Source organism: Microcaecilia unicolor, chromosome 3, assembly GCF_901765095.1.
Source record: "Microcaecilia unicolor chromosome 3, aMicUni1.1, whole genome shotgun sequence".
Lineage (NCBI taxonomy): Eukaryota > Metazoa > Chordata > Amphibia > Gymnophiona > Siphonopidae > Microcaecilia > Microcaecilia unicolor.
In genome coordinates this window covers 437,347,556-437,369,783 of record NC_044033.1, presented here as the reverse complement: position 1 = coordinate 437,369,783, position 22,228 = coordinate 437,347,556, and the positions used below count along the sequence as shown (strand labels likewise).

The window sequence follows — 22,228 nt, the reverse complement described above, 5'->3', positions numbered from 1 at the left end:
TCTCTGCCCTTGCTCCCCTGGTGGAACTGACTCGACCGCATAGGTCTTCAGAAGGGGTTAGAGTTCCTCTGAAAGTACCTGCTCATGCTGAAAGTTGAAGGAATGAGCTCTCAGTGGGCAATTTGGAGGTGTTTGATGCCAATTGAGGGCCTATCCAAGACAGACAATTTAAAGAACCCACCAGTTGGAGGTGATAAAGGGCCACCTCTTTTGTGAAAAAAACTCCAGCCTCCCCCGCCCGGCAAGTCGTCCGGCATGGACAGTGGCTATGCTCTATTGGAACCAGTCTAAAGCTCGTCCCCTGCTTTGACTGGGGAGCAGCAAGGGACTTAGGCACACAATGTTGACCAGAACAAGCACACTGGGGCTGAGCTTGAGTAGGCGGGTGAGAGAAGGCGATATACCTATGCCTCTGCAAGAAGTAGGTACCCCTTCTCAACTTGCCAAAAGACCTCCTTAGAGGAGGAGGAGGCAGATGCGGAAGAGAAAAGAGCTGGTTAACAGTGTATTTCTTGATCTGGTCAGCGACCTCTTCAACCTTCTCTTCAAAAAGGTTACCCCCCCAGCATGAGGCATCTGCAAAACTCTGCTGAACCACCGGTTCCAAGTCAGAGACATGCAGCCAAGAGCGAGATCCTTTCTGCCATATCAAAAGTGCCATAGGTGCCCCTAACCAAGAATTTACATCATGCCTTCTGCTGCTCGGCCAACCTGTAAAGCAACTCAGCCTGCTCTGGAGAGAGAATCAGCCCAATCTAGGAACTTGTGCACCGAATCCCACAAGTAGACGCTCGTGAAGAGCTGGTATGATTTTATATGTGACATAAGCACCCTTTTTGTTTCTTCATTGCTATTAGCTCCTTGTAGAAGATGAGTTTCCCTATTTCTAGTTATTCCAGTTAATCTTTGTTAATAGAAATTGCAATCCTTAATGTAAACCAATCTCCTCTACAATGTCATAGGGCCTTATATTGCAAATGTATACAATTTAGATAAAAGAGAAAATACTGCTTGTAGGTGACTGTGGTGTGTCTTGATGAAAAATAAATATATTTTTTTAAATCCTAAATTAAAGGTCCTGTTTTGATGGTCGGTTTTAAAATTTTGCAAAGGCTTGCACTGTCATATTTTAATGTCTGTAGCACTTTCACTTCTAGAATCAAGATGAAGAAGAGAGATTTGTTATTTTAAACATTTTACCTTGGGCAGTATTTGTGTTTACATTATTAACCTGTGAGTAGCCATTCCGTCCAGTTTATCATAGAAAGTTTCATCATTAATAATATAATTAGGGATTCTATTCATAGGTGTTTAATTTTCAGTGAGTTAGGGTTTTTTTTCCCCAGACTAAAAAATATCTGTGTTCTATCTGTTTATTCACATCACAAATACCATTGCTGTGTGACTTTTCCAGTACATTTCATTATGTTTGTGTCATTCAGGAGTCATTAGCAGAGAACAGGCATAAAATATAAATGGAGAATATAAGACAAGGCAAGGGAGGTGTGAGAGAGTACTAAGGGAAGTGATATTTATCAGGTGTTTATCTGAAGTGTGCATCAAGAATGTTTTATTGGTGTTTACCAATTAAAACATGAAATCAGAAGCTCTGAATGTAATAACAGTTTCTACAAATATTTAACACTTTTATTTTTTTTTACCTTTGTACATATTTCAGTATCAGGATTACACTGCAAGATATCTCGAACCATTGTGGCATTTCCTTTCTCAACAGCCCAATACAAAGCAGTTTTGTTATCCTATAAATAATAAAAATGTCTACTATTGAAACCTGTTTATAAACAAGTGACATTCATACATTTCATGTCTGTTTTATAATGCAAAAATTGGGAGCAAAGGTAACATTATAAGCACTGAAACATTTCCATCATCTTTCAGAAAGTTAATAGTTAAAACACGAGAAATTTTGGTTAACTGCTATATTTTGTAATTTAGATAGCATGCAAACTTGTCCTGAATATATATATAAATCACTATAAATATGGCTCTCTACTATCTTTTAATACAGAGATGCATCTTAATATATCCGAGTAGAGCACAAATATATGACATTTGGAGGACAAGATTGAAAACCATCTTTTCCACATAGCTTCTGTAAATTGTTTAACCTCTCCTTGGATTTAACATTTATTCTCTCTGTATTTCAACTAATATTGTTTCTCTTAATTTTTTCCACTGCAGTTCTTTACCTCAAGAGAAAGTGCTCTGGGATTTACTGCATGTGAGGACTGCAAGGTGAAACCAAACTGCTTCCTTCCCATGATACAAGTTTTAAGAATGACATCATATAGCAGAGTAACACTGTAATCTTTCTTTCCAATACAGATGTCTTTAATACTGTAACACATACCTGTCCTCTAATGTCAATGTCAGCATACTTATGTAGGAGTGCCCTCACGATTTCAACATGGCCACCTCTAACAGCCCCAATTAGTACAGTATCTCCATTCTGGAAGAACAATATATCAGAGAGAAGGAAAAAAAAAAAGATGTGTTACTAAGTATCAACCATCAAATATATACATACTGTGTTAATGCAGTGTATATTGTCAAGCACACATGCAACTGAAGCACTGATGTAATGTGAAAAGAATGATCACTAACCCTGTCGGGGATGTTCACGTATGTTCCTGCATCAAGCAAATCCTGCACAATTTCAGTATGCCCCTCTTTTGCTGCAATCATCAAAGCTGTATTTCCATCTTTATCGGTTAGATTTACATTTGGATTCCTTTTCAGAAGCTCCTTCACTGAATCGGTGTATCCTCCTTTGACTGCTACAATAAGTGCAGTCATGGAATTCTTAAAGAAAACAATTTATAATGCAAATTATTATTATAAACCAAATGTAAGCTCTGCTGCTGAAATGACCAAAACCAAGATGACGGTGTAAATCAGAAAAAACAGCTTCCCCTTTGTATTCAAGAAGGTTTTTTAAACATATTCTGATACGTCATACCTTTTCTGTAGTTAATGGGCAACATACCAATTCAATACTATTGTAAAATATCATACCTCTGAAAAAAAAACAACAACAACTTACTAAAGACAATACCTCCTCCCCCCCACACACAATCTTTCCACCGTCACATAAACAAGGAATAAACTACTTCATAGTGGTTAAATTATGGTGAGAATAGAAAACCGACAAAGTATGCAAAATAATGTGTACCACTGCAACTATATCAATGCTCATCTTTAAAAACACTGATAGAAAATACATTTCAAGCAGTGGTATCGCTAGAAACAAATCTGGGAAGCAGTTAACATGGGTGCGTATTAGGCTCCTTGCTGGAACTGTGTATTATTATGTACATTTTTTGCTCTTCTTTGGTTATGTATGTCTCTTTTGTACCCCGCCCTGAATAAGGGCGGGCTAGAAATAATACATTTCAATTTCAATCCATTCCCCCTGTCTTCACCCCCTCCCCAACAGCATCTGTCACTTGCTTGCCCTTTCCTCCCCCTCCCCCATCAGAAAGTACCAAAATTCAAATACAAAATACAGTAGCTGCAGGGATCCCCAAACCCTGCTTGCTAAAGAAATCTGAAGTCTAAGACAGCTGCGAAATAAACAAACATGGAACTGAGTGGCAGGGCTTTGGGGCACTGTTGCCAGTGCTGCTAGCACACTGAATACTGGTGGGCTAGCACTGCCCAATGCTGATCTCACAAGATCAGCATCAGGGAGTGCTCCCACAAGAACCAAATATACTCACGGTGCCAGCATCAGAGGCTCAAAGTGATGTAACAAGCATTTCATTGGCAGTAATTAGGAGTTAGGTGCAGATCTGCAGGGAGCAGAGCAAGTGGCAGGGAGCGGAGCATCAAACAATGACCCTCCTCTCCCCTGCCCCCCCCCCTGCAGCCACCCATGTCCAGTGGCGACCCTCCTCTCCCCCTGCCCCCCCTACAGCCACCCATGTACAGCGGCGACCCTCCTCTCCCCCTGCCCCCCCCTGCAGCCACTCATGTACAGCGACCCTCCTCCCCCCTGCCCCCCCTCCAGCCACCCACGTCCAGCGAACTTGCTCTCTCACCTGCCCGTCCTTCATCCACCCATGTTGTGTAACGAATTCTTCGGGGCAGGCAGGAAAGATCCCTGCTCCTGCCTGCCCGCTGCTGGCGCTGATGCTCCCCCGCTGCCGGATCACTGTTCAAAATGGCCGCCGATACTTACAAGGGTGGTGTCCAAGACTTCAGCAGAAGTCTCGGTGGCCATTTTCAACAGCGATCCGGCAGCGGGGGAGCCCCAGCGCCAGAAGCGGGCAGGCAGGAACGTGGATCTTTCCTGCCTGCCCCGAAGATTTCATTACACAACCTGGGTGGTTAAAGGTGGGGCAGATGAGAGAGCAGGGTCACTGGACATGGGTGGCTGGAGGGGGGGGGCAGGGGGAGAGCAGGGTCGCTGGACATGGGTGGCTGCAGGGGGGGCAGGGGGAGAGGAGGGTCGCCGCTGGACATGGGTGGCTGCAAGGGGGGGCAGGGGGAGAGGAGGGTCGGTGGACAGGGGTGGCTGGAGGGAGGGGGTGAGGGGGGTCCTAAGACCAGAAAGGTGGAGCTGGAAGGGGGGCCTCAGACCATAAAGGGAGGGGGAGGGGCGCACACTCACACTCACTCTCTATCACATACACTGTCTCTGACACACTCTCTGTCTATCACACTCTACATCTCTCTCACACACACTCTCTCTCTCTCTCTCTCTCTCTCTCTCTCTCTCTCTCTCTCTCTCTCTCAAACATACACTCCGAGGAAAACCTTGCTAGCGCCCGCTTCATTTCTGACAGAAACAGGCCTTTTTTACTAGTATCAAAATAAAGTCTCACAAATACTTATTGTGACTGAAGAGGTATCTTTTCCCAATATCAGCTCCTCAAATTGCCACTATTCCAGTGCATAAAAGGAACTCTCTTCAAGTGTCGCAGAACATGAACAAATTCTAGCTGTCCAAAACCCCAACGGCCACTTGTTTCGCGAACCCGCTGAACCAGAGCTTAAAAGATTGTCCAAAATGGCCACCAGCTTTTATACCAAACACTCACAGGAACAGCCAATCACAGACAAGTCAATTCTTACAGTAATAATGATCAATAGAAAGCTTGCCACTCCACAGCCATATTTAAACCCATAGGTTCAACAGTATTAAGAGAAAAGATACAGAGTTGTTCTCGCTGTCAGAGTTTTTTTTTTTTTTTTTTTTAATCCCCACCTCTTCCACCCTTAGTCATCCATTCAATCACCCAACGGTAAATTCATGTTTAGCTTTAATACAATGCTGAACAAGAGGAGTTTCCAATTTTCCTGTAAATACATAATGGAAGTGCTCAATAATTCTTGTCTTAAAGACCCAGGAAGTTTGTCCCACATATAATAAACCACAAGGCCAACGAATAGCATAGATTCATTCATCTATGCAGACGATGTCACAATATACATTCCCTTCAGACATAATCTGACAGAAATCACCAATGAAATCAAGCTTGGTCTGAACACTATGGACTCATGGGCAAACTCATTTCAACTGAAACTGAACACTGACAAAACACACTGCCTCATCCTCTCATCTCAACACAATACATACAAACCCACAACCATAAACACCCCAGACCACACCCTCCCTATCTCAGATAGCCTGAAAATACTCGGCGTTACAATCGACCGCAACCTTACACTTGAGAGCCAAGTGAACTCCACAACAAAGAAAATGTTCCACTCAATGTGGAAACTTAAATGCATAAAACCTTTCTTCCCGAGGGAAATATTCCGTAACATAATACAATCAATGGTACTAAGCCATGCAGACTATTGCAACGGAATCTATGCTGGATGTAAAGAACAACTCACAAAGAAACTCCAGACCGCTCAAAACACAGCAGCCAGGCTGATATTTGGTAAAACACGGTTCAAAAGTGCCAAACCCCTCCGAGAAAAACTGCACTGGCTCCCAATCAAAGAATGTATTACCTTCAAAATCTGCACCCTGGTCCACAAAATTATCTACGGCAAAGTCCCAGGCTACATGACAGACCTCATAGATCTACCAACCAGAAACACAACCCGATCATCACGAACATACCTAAACCTCCACTACCCAAACTGCAAAGGACTCAAATACAAAACAACCTACGCATCCAGCTTCTCCTATATAAGCACACAACTATGGAACTCACTGCCAAAAGCTGTGAAAACAACCTACGACCATCTAAACTTCAGCAAATCACTAAAAACCAACCTGTTTAAAAAGGCATACCCTACCGACCCAACATAAATGCCTACACTCTGCAACACAGCAAAACCAAAGCTCATAATGAACACTATCCTGCTTTTAATCGAAAGAGAAAAACGCCTATATTGCGACCCAAATCGGGAGATGGGCGTCTTTCTCCCGTGGGTGCCCAAATCGGTATAATCGAAAGTCGATTTTGGGCGTTTCCAACTGCAATCCGTCACGGAAACGGGTAAAGTTGACGGGGGCGTGTCGGAGGCATGTCGAAGGCGGGACTGGGTCGTGGTTATCAGCCAAGGAGAGATGGGCATCTTTAGCTGATAATTTTAAAAAAAGGCGTTTTTACCGTGATTTTGGGTCACTTTTTTTGGACCCTTTTTTTTCACGAACAAGTCCCAAAAAAGTGCCCCAACTGCCCAGATGACCACTGGAGGGAATCGGGGATGACCTCCCATGACTGCCCTAGTGGTCACTAACCCACTCCCACCAAAAAACCCACTTTAAAAACTTTTTTTCCAGCCTCTATGCCAGCCTCAAATGCCGTACCCACCTCCATGACAGCAGAAAGTGTTCTATCCTCTGGCAGCCTTTCCTTGGTTCTGATGTGGCTCTCAGACGAGTGTGACACCTCTTCTGTTATACGCACTGCAGAGTCACATCAGCAATGCATTGTGGTGGGTGTACGGTATTGGGCTCTGTAATTCTACTAGCTTGTGGCAAATGCTCACGATGTTGGCAGTTGGTAGGCTCTACTTCCATGGTGCTTTTCCCCCTGCTAACTGGGTCAGAGGGTGTCCAGTTTTGTTTCCGGTAGTCCATGAGGTAGTGGCCATTTTTGTAAGCCAGTTTTAGATCCCTTTCACATGTTAGCCACGTTACAGAACTTAGTTCTTACCTTGAATGTGGCTGAAAGAGGGCATTGAACAGCATTCTGCCAGCTCTGACCTACTGCTCATCTCAGTACCAGGGAGACTCGTTGCCAGTGGGGCACAACCTCTGATCTGCAGTTAAACTGTGAGTAAGCGTGCTTATTCCAATAAAGGACGTTTTTGGAGAGATTAGTCTTCAGGTGTAAACTGGTGTGCCAATGTTATACAGCAGTAACAAGTCCTAGAGGCCTGCGTGTATGCAGGTCCCTGGAGCACGTTTAGTGGGTACTGTAGTGCACTTCAGGCAGGTGGACCCAGGCCCATCCCCCCCCCCCCCCCCACCTGTAACACTTGTGCTGGTAAATGGGAGGCCTCCAAAACCCACTGGACCCACATGTAGGTGGCCCCCTTCACCCCTAAGAGCTATGGTAGTGTTGTACATTTGTGGGTAGTGGGTTGGGTGCTCAGCATCCGTGGTAAGAGAACTATGCATGTGGGAGGTTTTTCTGAAGTACACCGCACTGACCTCTAGGGTGCCCAGTTGGTGTCCTGGCATATCAGGGGGGCCAGTGTACTACGAATCCTGGCCCCTCCCATGACCAAATGGCTCAGATTAGGACGTTTTTGAGCTGGGCATTTTTAGTTTCCATTATCGCTAAAAAAAACGCCCAGCTCAAAAACGTCCATTTTTTTGAAAATACAGTTCGGTCCACCCCTTCACGGACCCGTTCTTGGAGATAAACGCCCATGGAGATAGGCATTTGCGTTTGATTATGCCCCTCTATATAACCTCTCCTCTCTTCGATCCCCATTGTGCCTGAACCTTAATCGACCGCATCACCACCATGTATTTGTTTCTCTATCGGACTTGGTGAACACCTTTACGGTACTATGTAAGCTACTTTAAGCCTGCAAATAGGTGGGAAAATGTGGGATACAAATGTAACAAACAAACAAATAAATAAATAGATTACTCCCACAGATTCACAAGTTGTCTTACTCCTAAGCTGCAACCATTTGCTCTTATTCTTGTCATAAAATGAGGTACATTCTTCAGTAATCGAGCAGATAGAGCAGCCAGCACATTTTTGATGGCCCCTCTGTTGAACTGGTCTACTTGACCCTACATCAGATTTACATAATCTGTCACCTAAATTTCCATTTTGGGCATAAGCAATCATACAGTCAATATCTGTAAAGCAAGGATGGGCCTGCATAATCTTCCAATGGGGCTTAATAAAAGAAGAAATTTTTAGAGGACAAAGTAGCATACCTTGTTTACCTTTCCATGTTCAATTCACCTATTCTTTAAACCTTACTATTACTATGTTTATTACAGTTTGTAATATTCTCCTTACAATACACCTGCTGTGTGTGGGAAAACGCGGGGTACAAATGTAATAAATAAATAAATGGGGCTTAATGCAAAGTAGTATACTTCAAAACACATGCCATCCATATTTCCTGTTCTAAATTTGGCCAAAGTTGCAGTAAAAGATCTCGGTTATTGAATAATGTCATTGAATAATGCCCGCTTAAATGCTTTCTTAACTACAGATTTGGGGTATCCCGTTGTTCAAACTTATTTATTAATTTCTGGGCTGAATCTTTAAATTGCACAGTACAGTCACAAATCTGACAACAATTCTTTAAATTGCACAATACAGTCACAAATCTGACAACAACTAAGGAACTGGGAGAAGGGTAGATTATTCTTCAAATAAAAAGGATGCATGCTATTATACCACAACGAAGTATTTCTGTTGATTTGGTGTACACATTGGCATGAAATCTACCTCCCTCAAACTTGACCTCAACATCCAGAAACATAATGCAACTTTGATGGTATTGATAATCAAATTTAATAGTTGCATGACATCTATTTAGCTCTTTCACAAAACTCCGCAGTTCACTCTTTGTTATAATCCAAATGATGAACACGTCATCAATATATCTTAGCCAACAAATGGCTGCTTCAAAAGTTTTCAATGTGTAAATACTTTGTTCTTCCAAACTGGCCACGAATAGATTTGCAATCGATGGTGCAAATGAGGCACCCATCGCTACACCTCATAACTGTAAATAGATCTTACTATCAAACAGAAAATGATTATTTAACAAGGCCAAATCCGATAATTGTACAAGAAAATCCATAGGAACTGTGTGCGGTCTAGGACATTTATTTAACATCTGTTTCTCTACTGTATGAGTTTCACAAAGTTAGCAACATTTTTTATCTGTTTCTGGAGTTTTTTTTTTTTGTTGCTCTCTTATTTTCTGCAGATACATAATTTAGTGGTGCCAATGATAACATCTTGGAACCCCTTTGGGGATAGACTGACACATTTGGTCAGACCACTGCTCTGAGTTATGAGACCTCGTTTGTTTAAATTGTGAGATTTTTCATAGCTCCCCACAGTCTGGGCTAGCCACCCTGTTAGCAAACTGCATGCTTCATGCTCTTTTTGGGATATTCTTAAATACTAAACACAATTTGAAAGAAATACTGGCCTCCACAAGCAGCCAATGGAGCTTAACATGGTATGGTGTAATACTATTACATTTCTTTAGGGAATACATCAGCCAAAATGGCCTTTATTTTGTGCTGTCTAACTTCCAGGACAGCCTAAGTTGATTATATTACAATAAAGCGAAGATACTTACCTGTAGCACGTATTCTCAGAAGACAGCAGGCTGATTGTTCTCACAAGTGGGTCGATGTCCGTGTCAGCCTGGGAACCAGCGTTTTGCAAGAGCAAAAAATAAACAAACTTTTGACAGAGTCTTCTGGCGCGTGTGCAGCGCACATGTGCGGACTGACTTCCCGCTCGTTGTGCAAGCGCATCTCCTCAGTTAAATGAAAAAAGCAATTGAAACAACAGATAACTCCAAAGGGGAGGAAGGAGGGTTTGTGAGAATAATCAGCCTGCTGTCCTCGGAGAATACCTGCTACAGGTAAGTATCTTCGCATTCTCCAAGGACAAGTAGGTTGCTTGTTCTCACATGTGGGGTATCCCTAGCATTCAGGCTCACTCAAAACCATGAACATTGGTCAAGGACATTGGTCATGAACATTGAGTGGAGGAGTGGCCTAGTGGTTAGGGTGGTGGACTGAGGAACTGAGCTCGATTCCCGGCACAGGCAGCTCCTTGTGACTCTGGGCAAGTCACTTAACCCTCCATTGCCTGCCGCACTGAGCCTGCCATGAGTGGGAAAGCGCGGGGTACAAATGTAACAAAAAAAAAAAAAATTGGGCCTCGCAACGGTGAGGACATAAAGATTAACCTGAAAATATATACAGCTAGCTGAGACTGCAGCCTGGAACAGAATAAAATGGGCCTAGGGGGGTGGAGTTGGATTCTAAACCCCAAACAGATTCTGCAGCACTGACTGCCCAAACTGACTGTCGCGTCGGGTATCTTGCTGAAGGCAGTAGTAAGATGTGAATGTGTGGACTGATGACCACATTGCAGCCTTGCAAATCTCTTCAATGGAGGCTGACTAAGTGAGCCACCGACGCAGCCACAGCTCTTACATTATGAGCCGTGACATGGCCCTCGAGGGTCAGCCCAGCTTGGCCATAAGTGAAGGAAATGCAATCTGCTAGCCAGTTGGAGATTGTGCATTTTCCAATGGTGACTCCCCTCCTGTTGGGGTAGAAAGAAACAAACAACTGGGCGGACTGTCTAAAGGGCTTCGTCTGCTCCACGTAAAAGGCCAATGCTCTTTTGCAGTCCAAGGTGTGCAGTCCAAGCTTGCCAGGTGCCCTTGGCTTGGATTGGCCGCTGTCATGGACAGGATGCTGGGCTCGATGGACCCTTGGTCTTTTCCCAGTGTGGCATTACTTATGTACTTATGCTTTCGTCAGGGTGGCCATGAGATCGGGAAAAAAACATTGGCAAGACAATTGACTGGTTCAGAAGGAACTTAGGGTGCGTGCGGAACACTACTCTGTTGTGATGAAACTTAGTATAAGGTTCATCTACCACTAGGGTCTGAAGCTCACTGACCCTACAAGCTGAAGTAACAGCCAACAAGAAAATGACCTTACAGGTCAAGTACTTCAGATGGCAGGAATTCAGTGGCTCAAAAGGAGCTTTCATCAGCTAGGTGAGAATGACGTTGAGATCCCATGACACTGGTGGAGGTTTGACAGGGGGCTTTGACAAAAGCAAACCTCTCATGAAGTGAACAACTAAAGGCTGTCCAGAGATAGGCTTACCCTCTACACACCGATGATAAGCACTAATTGCACTGAGGTGAACCCTTACGGAGTTGATCTTGAGACCAGACTCTGATAAGTGTAGAAGGTATTCAAGCAGGGTCTGTGTAGGACAAGAAAGAGGATCTAGGGCCTTGCTGTCACACCAGACGGCAAACCTCCTCCATTTGAAAGAGTAACACCTCTTCGTGGAATCTTTCCTGGAAGCAAGACCCGAGAGACACCCTCTGAAAGACTTAAGGAGGCGAATTCTAAGCTCTCAACATCCAGGCCATGAGAGCCAGAGACAGGAGGTTGGGATGTAGAAGCAACGTAGCAGATGGTATGGGAAATGCAAGCACCCCCAACACTGAAGCAGACTGGCGCAGCAGTCCTTCCAGAAGCTCTGGAAGCAGGGCCCGGATGCACTCGTCGAGAGCCACCATCGGAGAAGGCTGCGGGGTCAGTGGAACAACAGGTGGCAGAATCTGCCGAGGTTCGGGAGCAGGTACCGGGCTACCAGGAGACAGACGCATCGGCACCTTTTGTATAGAGGGGGAGCGGTCCTCTCGGCGCCGACGCTTCTCGTTTGCCTAGTCCCTCGACGCCCCGGAGCTCCCAGCACCGTGTGTAGAAGGAGATCAATGACGGTGCTTCTTCAACTTCACTCGACATCCGTCATTGAGACTCCTTGGTACCGATGAGGACGACGTGGAATCCTCACGCCTCCTTTGGGTCGGGTCCGGGGGCCTGCATAACAGGAGGCCTTGAGACAAGTGGAGACCCACTCAAAGCCTCACTGCTCCCAATGCAACTTGGTCCCTCAGCAGCCATTACCTCTGCTCCCAACGTCGATGTCGCCGACCTCAGTACTGATGTCGAAGCACCGGACCGAGCCCCAAAAAGTTTCTCTCACAGGGCTTCTCGAAACACTTGAGTCCGTTTCTTCATACGAAGACACAGACTACAAGCGGCTGGGATATGGTCAGGCCCAAGGCACTGGGTACACCGAGAATGAGTATTGGTACCTGACATGGTCCGGTTGCACCGAGTACAACGTTTGAAGCCGTTGGATGTCTTCGATGACATGGGAGGAAAAATGGCTTCGGCAAAATCAAACAATGCAATTGTGCCAAAAAGAAAAGGGCACAAAAAGGGGAGAAACCTGACCATGCGGCCTAAAGGCCAGCCGAGTCGAAAAAAAAGAAAAATTAAAATTAAACGAATAAAGAGCTAAGAATAAAATAAAAGAAAGAAACTGGTGGGGGGGGGGGGGGGGGGTGTTGTTTTTTAAAAAGAAATCAAAACAAACAGCGAAAACCCGTGAAAAACGAAGATTCCTTTCTTGGGCCTCAACGAGGACCACAGGAGGAACCTGCCGTACCTCGTCGCGGAAAAAGAAAAACTGAGGAGACGCACACGTGCGCCAGAAGACTGACAAAAGTTTATTTTTTGCTCTTGCAAAACGCTGGTTCCTGGGCCGACGCGGACGTCCACCCACATGTGAGAACAAGCAGCCTGCTTGTCTTGAAAAATCTAGTTTAGATAGTATTAAAGCTTGTATTACCAATCTGATTGCAAATAAGAAAATTACTTACAGCTCCTTCTTGATCAACATCAGCTCCCATCTGCAAGAGGTATTTAACACACTCCAAATGGCCCTTCCTTGCAGACCAAATCAGTGGGGTAGTGCCATACTGAAAGACATAAATCACACAATAATTAAACACCATCTTGCATTTTGATGTATAAAACACTTAAGACCAAACTGCTATAATGCTTGCCCCCTCACACTTATGCAGTCTCTTGACTGTGCAAATTAACTTAGGGTTTAACAAGGCAAGAAAGGTTCCTGCCTGGTTAAACCACACTGAGAAGGCCGGGAGGGTATATTCAGCACCACTTATCAGGGAGGTGATGCTGTTTATCTCCTCTGACTGCCATGGCAGTACTAGGGCAATCTCAGGTTATGTGGGCACCAACAATATTCAGTGCTGTCCTAATTTTGTCCTGTTTAGCTATGTGGGCACAACACTGAATATCAGTTGTATCTGCATAGCCTCCAGTTGTTGCCACTGACCCAATATTCAATGCCAATGCCTGGACATGACCCCGGCATTAAATACCCAGATCTAATTTTGCTGGCAGTAGTGGGAGGTTTTTAAAAACACTCACTGCTGCTGGCTGAATATTGACCAGTTAACCTTTATATCATCTATGTAGTTTGCCTGCAAAGGATGAGGAAGTCATATTGATAGAGGAGAAATGGAGACCAATTCAACATTTGGAGGAGGAGCTACCCCGTTCATTCTCACCCTGTACTACACCTATGCTTTATACCAAAAAGCAGAAAACACAAGTTTGTGCATCCTAGTTTAACGTACTTAACATAGCACTTCTAACCTGAAGGTGGTTCTGCCTTTGAAAGCTAGTCAAAAAATGTATTGTTAGTCCAATAAAAAAAAAAGTCATCTTCATTTTTTTTTCTAATATTAACTGTAAAGTGGATTAGCACAACAAGCATACCTCTTTATACAACATACTTTCTGAAATCAGCACACGCCAAACTCTGTTCTGGAGATACAGGGCATTCTCATTATACACAGTTTGCAGTTTTGAGAATTCACGGAGATATATATGTAACCAACAAATCACTTTTTACACTGCATTTCTGGCTATTCGCAGACATGTTGTTATGTTCCTCACCTGTAGTGCGGCCTGCACGGCTGGTTCGCCTCTGAGCGCTTTCTCAGTATCCGTGGCCGGCCATGCTGGTGGTTGGCACCGGCTATGCTCGGCCCGGTCTCGATGGCCAGCCATGCGAATGGCGGCGTCGGTCATACTCGGTCTGGTCTCGATGGCCGGCCATGCTGAAGCGGCCGGTTAGGTTGGCTATCGGCATCTGTCAGGCTCACTTCGATATCGTAGCCGGCCATTTTCGTTCGGCCCTGGAGGCCAGCCACGTGGACTGTCGGCGTCCAGGAGGTGGGGCTTCCTTCTGGCGCGGATCTTTTGCCTCACCTGGCTGTGCGGGATTGGCCGTCTCTCGCTGCTGCTCCACCCCTCTCCAGCAGCCAACCAACCCAGGATCGTTCTCTCCAGCTGACTGGAGTTACTGCCAATGAGGAGACTATTTAAGAGCCACAGTCTCCTTCATACTTTGCTTTGGCTTCTATCGTTATAGAGGTTTGGTGCTTGTGATTGAGCGTTCTGCTGTCTACTTTGCTGCCTGCCCTGACTCTTGGATTGGACCTGATTATTCTCTGTTCTGCTGCCTGCCCTGACTCTTGGATTAGACCTGATTATTCTCTGTTCTGCTGCCTGCCCTGACTCTCAGATTGGACCTGATTATTCTCTGTTCTGCTGCCTGCCCTGACTCAGATTGGACCCGATTATTCTCTGTTCTGCTGCCTGCCCAGACTTTTGGATTGGACCTGATTATTCTCTGTTCTGCTGCCTGCCCTGACTCTAGGATTGGACCTGACTATTCCCTGTTCTGCTGCCTGCCCTGAATCTAGGATTGGACCTGACTATTCTCAGCTTTGCTGCCTGCCACGGCCAGCGGCTGTGCGACCCTGCTCGTACCCAGAAGTCCTGGTGGCCACCTGCACCTGGGGGCTCAACTCCCGGGGAATGGTGGTCGCTCCCAATGTGAAGCTAGGGGTTGTCCGGCTGCCTGACCGAGTACGGCGCTCCTCTTCAGTCCACCGTGCTCTGTCAAGGCACAAGGGCTCACAACCGCAGAATCGCAGGAGTCGTAACACATGCACATTTTAAAACAAATTTTCGCTTCTCACCTTTTGCGCCATTTTTCAGGCTATTCATGCACATGTGCATTTTAAAACAAGTTCTTTGTTTTGTTTTTGCTTTACTGGCATTTATAAATCAGCTCATCCCTTACCAAAGCTAATCAGGAGCTTCTGATTACTTCAAATGTGTGCCAGAACAGAAAGCTGGTGGCACTAGATTGCTGGTGAAGTGGTCATCCTTGCTACTGAAAATGGCACCAAAGCTTCCTGCAAGCGAGTTTAAAGCCAGCATTCATAAGCGCAAGAAATCTGCAATGTGCCTTGGTGATAAAATATGTGTTAGATAGTTTATAAAAACTTGCTAGACCGCTCTAGTTGACAGTGCAGTGCAGTGCAGTGCAGTGCAGTGCAGAGCAGAGCAGTGCAGAGCAGAGCATTGTACAGGTTAAAAATCTTATTTTAAAAAGAAAAAGAAATGAACTCCAATATTTGATAGGAACGCAAAACAGACACACCGAGAAGACAAGCTTCATTCTGGCATGTCTGTTACTGCTGTTGGCCATGAATTCAATGTAAATGAATCAACAATCCGCTACATCCAAAAGGAAGAAAATATTCGCCAATCTGTTCATGAGGCCACGCCTGAAGGTGCTAAAACAACATCTGTGGTTTGTGATGAATCAATGGAAAAGATGGGAAGGTAGCTAAATTTGTGGATTATGCAAATAGTGGAAGACTAAAAAAAGCACAATGGATACCACTGTTGTAAGGATGTAAGCCAAAGAAACTTATAGACACGTCACCCAGGGCCGGGAAAACACGAAACCCTTTTCTGCTAGTTCCGGCTGGCTTGTGCGTTTTAAAAGGTGATTCATGCTTAAAAACGTAAAGCTTTCTGGCAAGGTGGGTTCAGCTAACAATGAAGAATGTGCAATCCTGTCCCTTGTCCCTGGGGAGGGGAAAACACTTCAGCCCTAGGGGCTGGAATAAGAGAGACAATCAGACTTAGATATAGGTGCAACCAGTAAAAATCTTTATTGGTATCTCACTAAGCCAATATAAAATAATTATTCTCTCTGGAGCAGGTTGTCACCCAGTAGCCAGACACACAAAGTAAACAACAAAACTGCTCAGCAAAAACTTTCTTAGCCATCACATATATACTGTTGTAAGTTTTGTTTCTCCCAAATCATGTGATTTCTCCTAAACTAACTTATGGTCATATATGGATCTTCCTGTAATATTCTGTTATTTTTTTATATGTATACATATATGGCAATTTCCTACATTGTATCATCCTCTCCTCTTGTGTGCACATGCACACTTTGTAGCAATTGGCTAATTCCTTATCAGTACAGCATGCTCACAGGATCATGAAGGGAGGGGAGTAAGGGATATTAGGTGGTATGGATTAACAGAAAAGGTAAGCCATATGATCTTTATCTGCCATAATTTTCTATGTTTATATTTAACATGTATTATGAATTGCACTTTCACTAATTAAGGAAAATCTATGTTCTTCAAAAGGCAGCTCTACCCTCTTCTGGGTACCCACAAGCACAGAAAATTACTTCTCACCACAATAGAACTTTTATCACTCTTTATTGAATGTACATCATAATTCAGGGTGATACATTTTTAAATTATTCTTTGAGATGGACCACTCTACAGAATGGAATTTCTTTACAGGAAAATGCCTCTGAATGTCAGCGATCTATAATATATTCTTACTTTGCAGATACACTGGGTCACTGCTCTTCATCGGCAAAAAACCCGGTATGATTTTATCATTCTCCTTCAACCATTCATATTCTCAACGTTTTAATGGAAGCAAATATTTTTCTACTTATCTTTATGTTCTCTGCCCGTCCTGTTGTCAGTACAAACACCCAACGGGATCCCATTTCACTCTTCTTTATGGGCTCCCGTTTCGCCCATAAAGAAAGAAGCCCATACAGAGGGGCAAAACAGGACCCCGTTGGGTGGTTGTACTGACACAACAAGACCTCCCGCTAAAATTTCAGTGCTGAAGTTAGCAGCTGCTTCTGTGCATCGGGTCGGAAAATGGCTGTGCACCGCTTTGCATGCACATTTGTATAGTAATTAGCTCATTATAATAGCTTTGCATTCCATTTTCATTAGCTGCTACTGCGATAAAAAAATAGCTCAGACAGCCCTTTTGTGCATGTTTCGTTTTACTCCTTGCTCGCTTAACCAGTTAAAACTCGTATAAAACACGCGTTGCTGGCTCATTAGGTTTAGTGCATCTGGGCCTCAGTCTCTAGTTACAGTGTAAAAAGGATCTCCTTGATTAATATGGAGTAAGCGATATCATCATAAGATTTGTTTCTTGTTGTGGGAAGAGAAGGATCTGAAGGGATACCCACTGACAGGTTTTATTTGGATTTAGCTCACATTTTGTTCAGTAATAGCTTAGGTTGAGTTTCAGGTACACTAGGTAATTTCCATTTATTCGGAAGGCTTACAGTCTAAGAGACTCCTTTACTAAGATGCACTACAAAATGGGCTTAGCATGTCCTAACATGGGACTGTCACACACACTGAGCCCATTTCTAGTAAATCCATAAAATAGGCATTTTTTTTAAATTTGCAGGTTGTGTGCAATGTTGTCATTAGTATGTGGCAACTGCAAATAATTAACATGGGAGCACTTACTGCCTCTTCTTTAGGGGGCACAAAGGGCTCCCATGTTAACCCTAATGTAAGCGTGTACCTGAAAAGCACTTCCAAGTCCATTCTCTGCCCCTGACACGCTCCCTCCCAAAACAAATGTAAAATAAATACATATAGCATGGCTAGCTTTAACGCATTTTGCAGTAAGCCTTTCCCCCTCCCCTTGTTAAGCACGTTAGGGCTTAACACGGTTTAGTAAAAAGGCCCCTAAGTTTGTACCAAAGGCAACGAAGGGTTAAGTGACTTGCCCCACGATCACAAGAAGCAGCAGTGGGGCTTTGCCTGGTTGCCAGCCCAGTGCTTTAACCACTAGGCTACTCTTCCTTGTGCTTCTGTGCCATCTCCCTTGGTATTGGCTTTATCTGCGTTTCCAAGTTTATTATTATTCATTTGATATACCGCCTCTCAGCAATGCTACCTAGGTGGTTTACAAATAAAATATAACCAATCAATAAAACTAGAAAGGAACTATAAAAATCATTAAAAAATAGATCAAGCCCCCCCCCCCCCCCCACCCCTACAGAAGAAAAAAAATAGGTATGAAATGTACCATTCTCAAATATCATAACTTCCAGTAAAGTAATGTGTTTTTAAGGTGGATTTGAAAACAAAGGTTCTATTCAGAGAGAAAAAGGGAAATTATTCTACGATGGGGCCACAATTGAAAACAATTGAGGAACAAATTGAATCCACCCTTCTGACTAATTTTTCTGAACTTTTGTTTGGCTGGATTGAGATATTCAGCTCTGGCAATTGATGGACACCCATCTGTCAGCCCAGTCTTTGGGGGTTTCTCTAGTTTCTGTGCCAAGAAGAGGACAGCAGTATTTCTGCACCAATGACTCCTGTTCTGGGTGCTTTCAAAGCCCAAGCTCAGACCCCTGCCTCAGCAGCTTCATCTACACTAGTACTGCAGTCAACTGAGACACAGTTTTAACCTTTACCTCTCAACTGTGCATCCAGATACTAGTACTGATGAAAAGAGACTGAAGGGACAAGGAGCAGCTACAGTGTGGGAATCCCTGCATGTATTTGGAAAAGTTTGTGTCTTTCTGAGCTCAGAAACAGTGAGGTCTGATGTGGTTAATTTCATCCTGATTGTCAGCTGGGAACCATGGAAAGAGCATAGAACTCAGTGGTACTCTTTACAACCACTTATAAGGTATTTGATTTATGGTTCTTATGCATCATAAATCCGATTATAGACACTTTAAGGAATTAAATTCATTACTTAAATGTCAAAAGGTTTCCTCCTATTTAATGTGAAACAAATCTATTTAAAAAAAAAAAGACCAGTGTCATGTCTGTGCCTAAACAATACAATCTGCTATTCTGAGGGCATCTTAAGGGCATAGTATGAGCTATCACTAATATTCTTAACTGGGCTGTGATTTTTTGTGGATCGAAAAAACAACATCCTACCCTGTTCTAACTTTAATCTTCCTCTTCAGGATTATCAAAATACTATAATTAGCCTCCCTATTCTTTTTTTATTTATTTAAAATCCTTGGCAAGCAAATCAGAAGTGCTCTTTTTCAACAAACAGAAAAAAATATTTCATAATAAGCACAATTGACGACATCATTATTGGTGGAATGCCACCTGTTTTTTCACACATTCATTAATGTCTTCCTGTGCTTCAAATACACTACCATCTGCTTAATTGTTTATGCTACCCTATTTATATGAGTGGTTTATTTAAAAATCTCATTTTCTCCCTTCCAAATATGTTTTTTTTTCTGTATTCCCCCTCTGTGCCCTTTAACTAAAGCTATGTTTAACTTAATACCAGTTTCTTCCCCATTTGGGCATCCATTCTCCTTTTAATAAAGGAATGGCAGCACTGGAAGCATTAATATTTTTTTTAATATAGCTTTTATTTTTATGGTTTTAATTGTGCTTTATCAACTACAGATGTGTTTACAATCTGCAATGAAGAGTTGACACATGAAACACTTGACTCCGAAGCACTCTAGCTTGAAAGGGTGCAATTTTCAATATCCAAAGGGCATACTTTATTAGAGATGTCAGGTCCCTGTATTAGATAGGGCCTCTTTTATAAAGCCGCAGCACTGATTCGCGGTGCAGCAAATGAGAGGAAGTGCATTCAATTCCTATGGGCTTCTTCTCATTTGCAGTGCAGGAATCGCTAGCGCGGCTTTGTAAAAGAAGCCCACAATGAACTAACGCTCATAAACAACTATAGATACATTTTTAAAACAACACATTTTTCAAGTGTGTGATTTTGGCATAAACAGGGCAATTAAAAATTTTTTACAAGGATAGAACAGTGTTTTTTACACACAGAAATAGCCTTTCATAAGCTCCCTGGAGAAAATGAACCTAAATTTATATACATATAGCCTGTATGTGCATACGTTTATTTGACTGGAGCAGAGACATACTCTTGGAAGCATGGGAGTGGCAAGACTGGGGAAGAATTTAGATTTATAAACATACTGTTAAAAATAAACACACATTTGCACAAAAGAAACCAGGAAATTTGTGTGGACCAAAGAGCAGCTATAAATGTGTGCATGCACTTACTGTGAGGTAGTTTTGCACAATATATGTATATTCTCTTAGAAAACTGGTGCATCTTATGTACACACCTACTACACAAGGTTGTTAAATCAGTGCAGTGTAATTAAATTATATGCAGTTAAATCAATCCATGTACTAAAAAGACGCCATCTAATAGGGATTTTCTACAGGTTAATGGCCTTCTTCATGTGACACTAAAAGTAAACTTTCATCAGCAATTCTGTTTTGAAGAGATGACCAAAATAATAGACTACATTATTATTACTTTGCCCGATAGTCAAAGCGATTTAAGCGGACAGGAAAGGCTCTTACCCACTTAAATCGCTCATGGCTGCCCAACTGCCAATATTCAGTAGAACTTAACCGTGCCGTGCTGCTGAATATCGATTCTGACTACCCAAGAAACAGTGGGCAAGTCAGAGGTGATAAAGGGAGTGGCACTGGGGAAGAGCCAGCAGATATGTGGGTGCCAGCAGTATTTTGCTTCTCTCTCCCACATAGGTTTTGATAAGGTTTTGTGTCCAAGAGAATCCGCCAAGGCGGAGAACTTGAAAGTCCCAAGAGAAACCACAAAAGTGAAAAACAGAAAAGGGTGAGAAGTTGACCACAGACATCAGAGACTGAAAAAATGGACTTAAAAACAAAACATTTATATAAAAAAAACGTTTATTTAAAAAAGGACTCGACAAGAACTTTGTGTTTCGGCCACTAGGTCTGCATCAGGCGTTTGCATGGATAGAAAAGCATCCAATGCTCTGATGTGGTAAAGTACAGAATAATCTGTACACAGAAGGTTAAATTCACTCCCATAATATTGTGAATTGGATGATGATCTTGAAAAAGACCTTTTGTGAAAAAAAAGCCATGACGCTGAAGGTTAGCTGAAAGATTGCAAGTCCTCTCTCTCTCTCTCCACTTTTTTTCAATTTTATTAATACCAGTCTCCAATGGGAGGTACCATTCTCTTGGAAGCAGTCTCTTATTAACCTCAGCTCAAGAAATCAAACTGAAATTGCTCTTCACTCTCAAATTACAGACCTGTTGCAACCCTTTCTTTTCTAGCAAAAATGACAGAGAAGGCAGTTTTTCACCAGTTAATAAATTTTGGAATATTAATACTACTTTTCATCCACAACAGTCTGGTTTTCTAAAGGTCATAATACTGAATCTTGTGCTTTGTCAACTCGATGCTTCCAAGGTTGTCCTTTTGATCCAACTGTATCTTACATAAACATTTGATACCGTTGATCATTCCCTTCTCTCCTGTCTTCAGGAAACAGGTCTGAGAAGCACAGTCCTCACCTGGTTCTGTTAATATTTCTCAACGCACACTTTTCATATCTATTACAATGCTACTGTATCTCAGTCTTTTCCATTTTCCTGCGGGGTTCCACAAGGTTCAGTCCTTGGACCCTGTTTAGTTAACATTTCTTTTAATTACCATTTGCTACTCTTGCCCAATAATATATATATGATATTTAGCTTTTGGTGGCTCATAATCTTTGGGATCAATCTTTTCAGGATAGTGTATCTGATGGTCTGAATGAATTGTGTACCTGGGTCAGACAAACTCTCACTGAATCCTTGCAAAAGTGAGGCTGTTTGGTTCTTAGGTTCTGAAACTCTACCCTCTTACAGTCCATGTCTTGATGAAATACTCTTATCTTTTAAGTATTCTATTAGTTCACTTGACCTGATACTGGTTTCTAGGTTAAATTTTACATCCCACATTTCAGGCATGATCAGGAATTTATTTTTTACACTTAGGCAAATCAGATCACTCAGATCCTACCAGGATAAGGCACTGAAAACTCTTATCTATGCATTGATTATTAAATAGCCTTGACTTGTGTAACTCTTTACTGGTTGGCCTTCCATCATATTCAAAGTCATCAATTACAACTTATCTAGAACGCTGTGGTGA

General features: G+C 43.0%; 1 protein-coding gene across 1 annotated transcript in view; it reads right to left on the bottom strand.

Moving 5' to 3' along the window:
- Positions 1-22,228, bottom strand: part of KIDINS220 (kinase D interacting substrate 220) — a 386,704-nt gene that overhangs the window by 223,665 nt on the left and 140,811 nt on the right. The window contains exons 7-10 of the mRNA XM_030198900.1: positions 12,916-13,014; positions 2,626-2,823; positions 2,372-2,470; positions 1,662-1,760 (exon numbers count right to left, since the gene is read on the bottom strand). Coding sequence (XP_030054760.1) covers positions 1,662-1,760; positions 2,372-2,470; positions 2,626-2,823; positions 12,916-13,014 — 495 coding nt within the window. The remainder of the gene's footprint in view (positions 1-1,661; positions 1,761-2,371; positions 2,471-2,625; positions 2,824-12,915; positions 13,015-22,228) is intronic.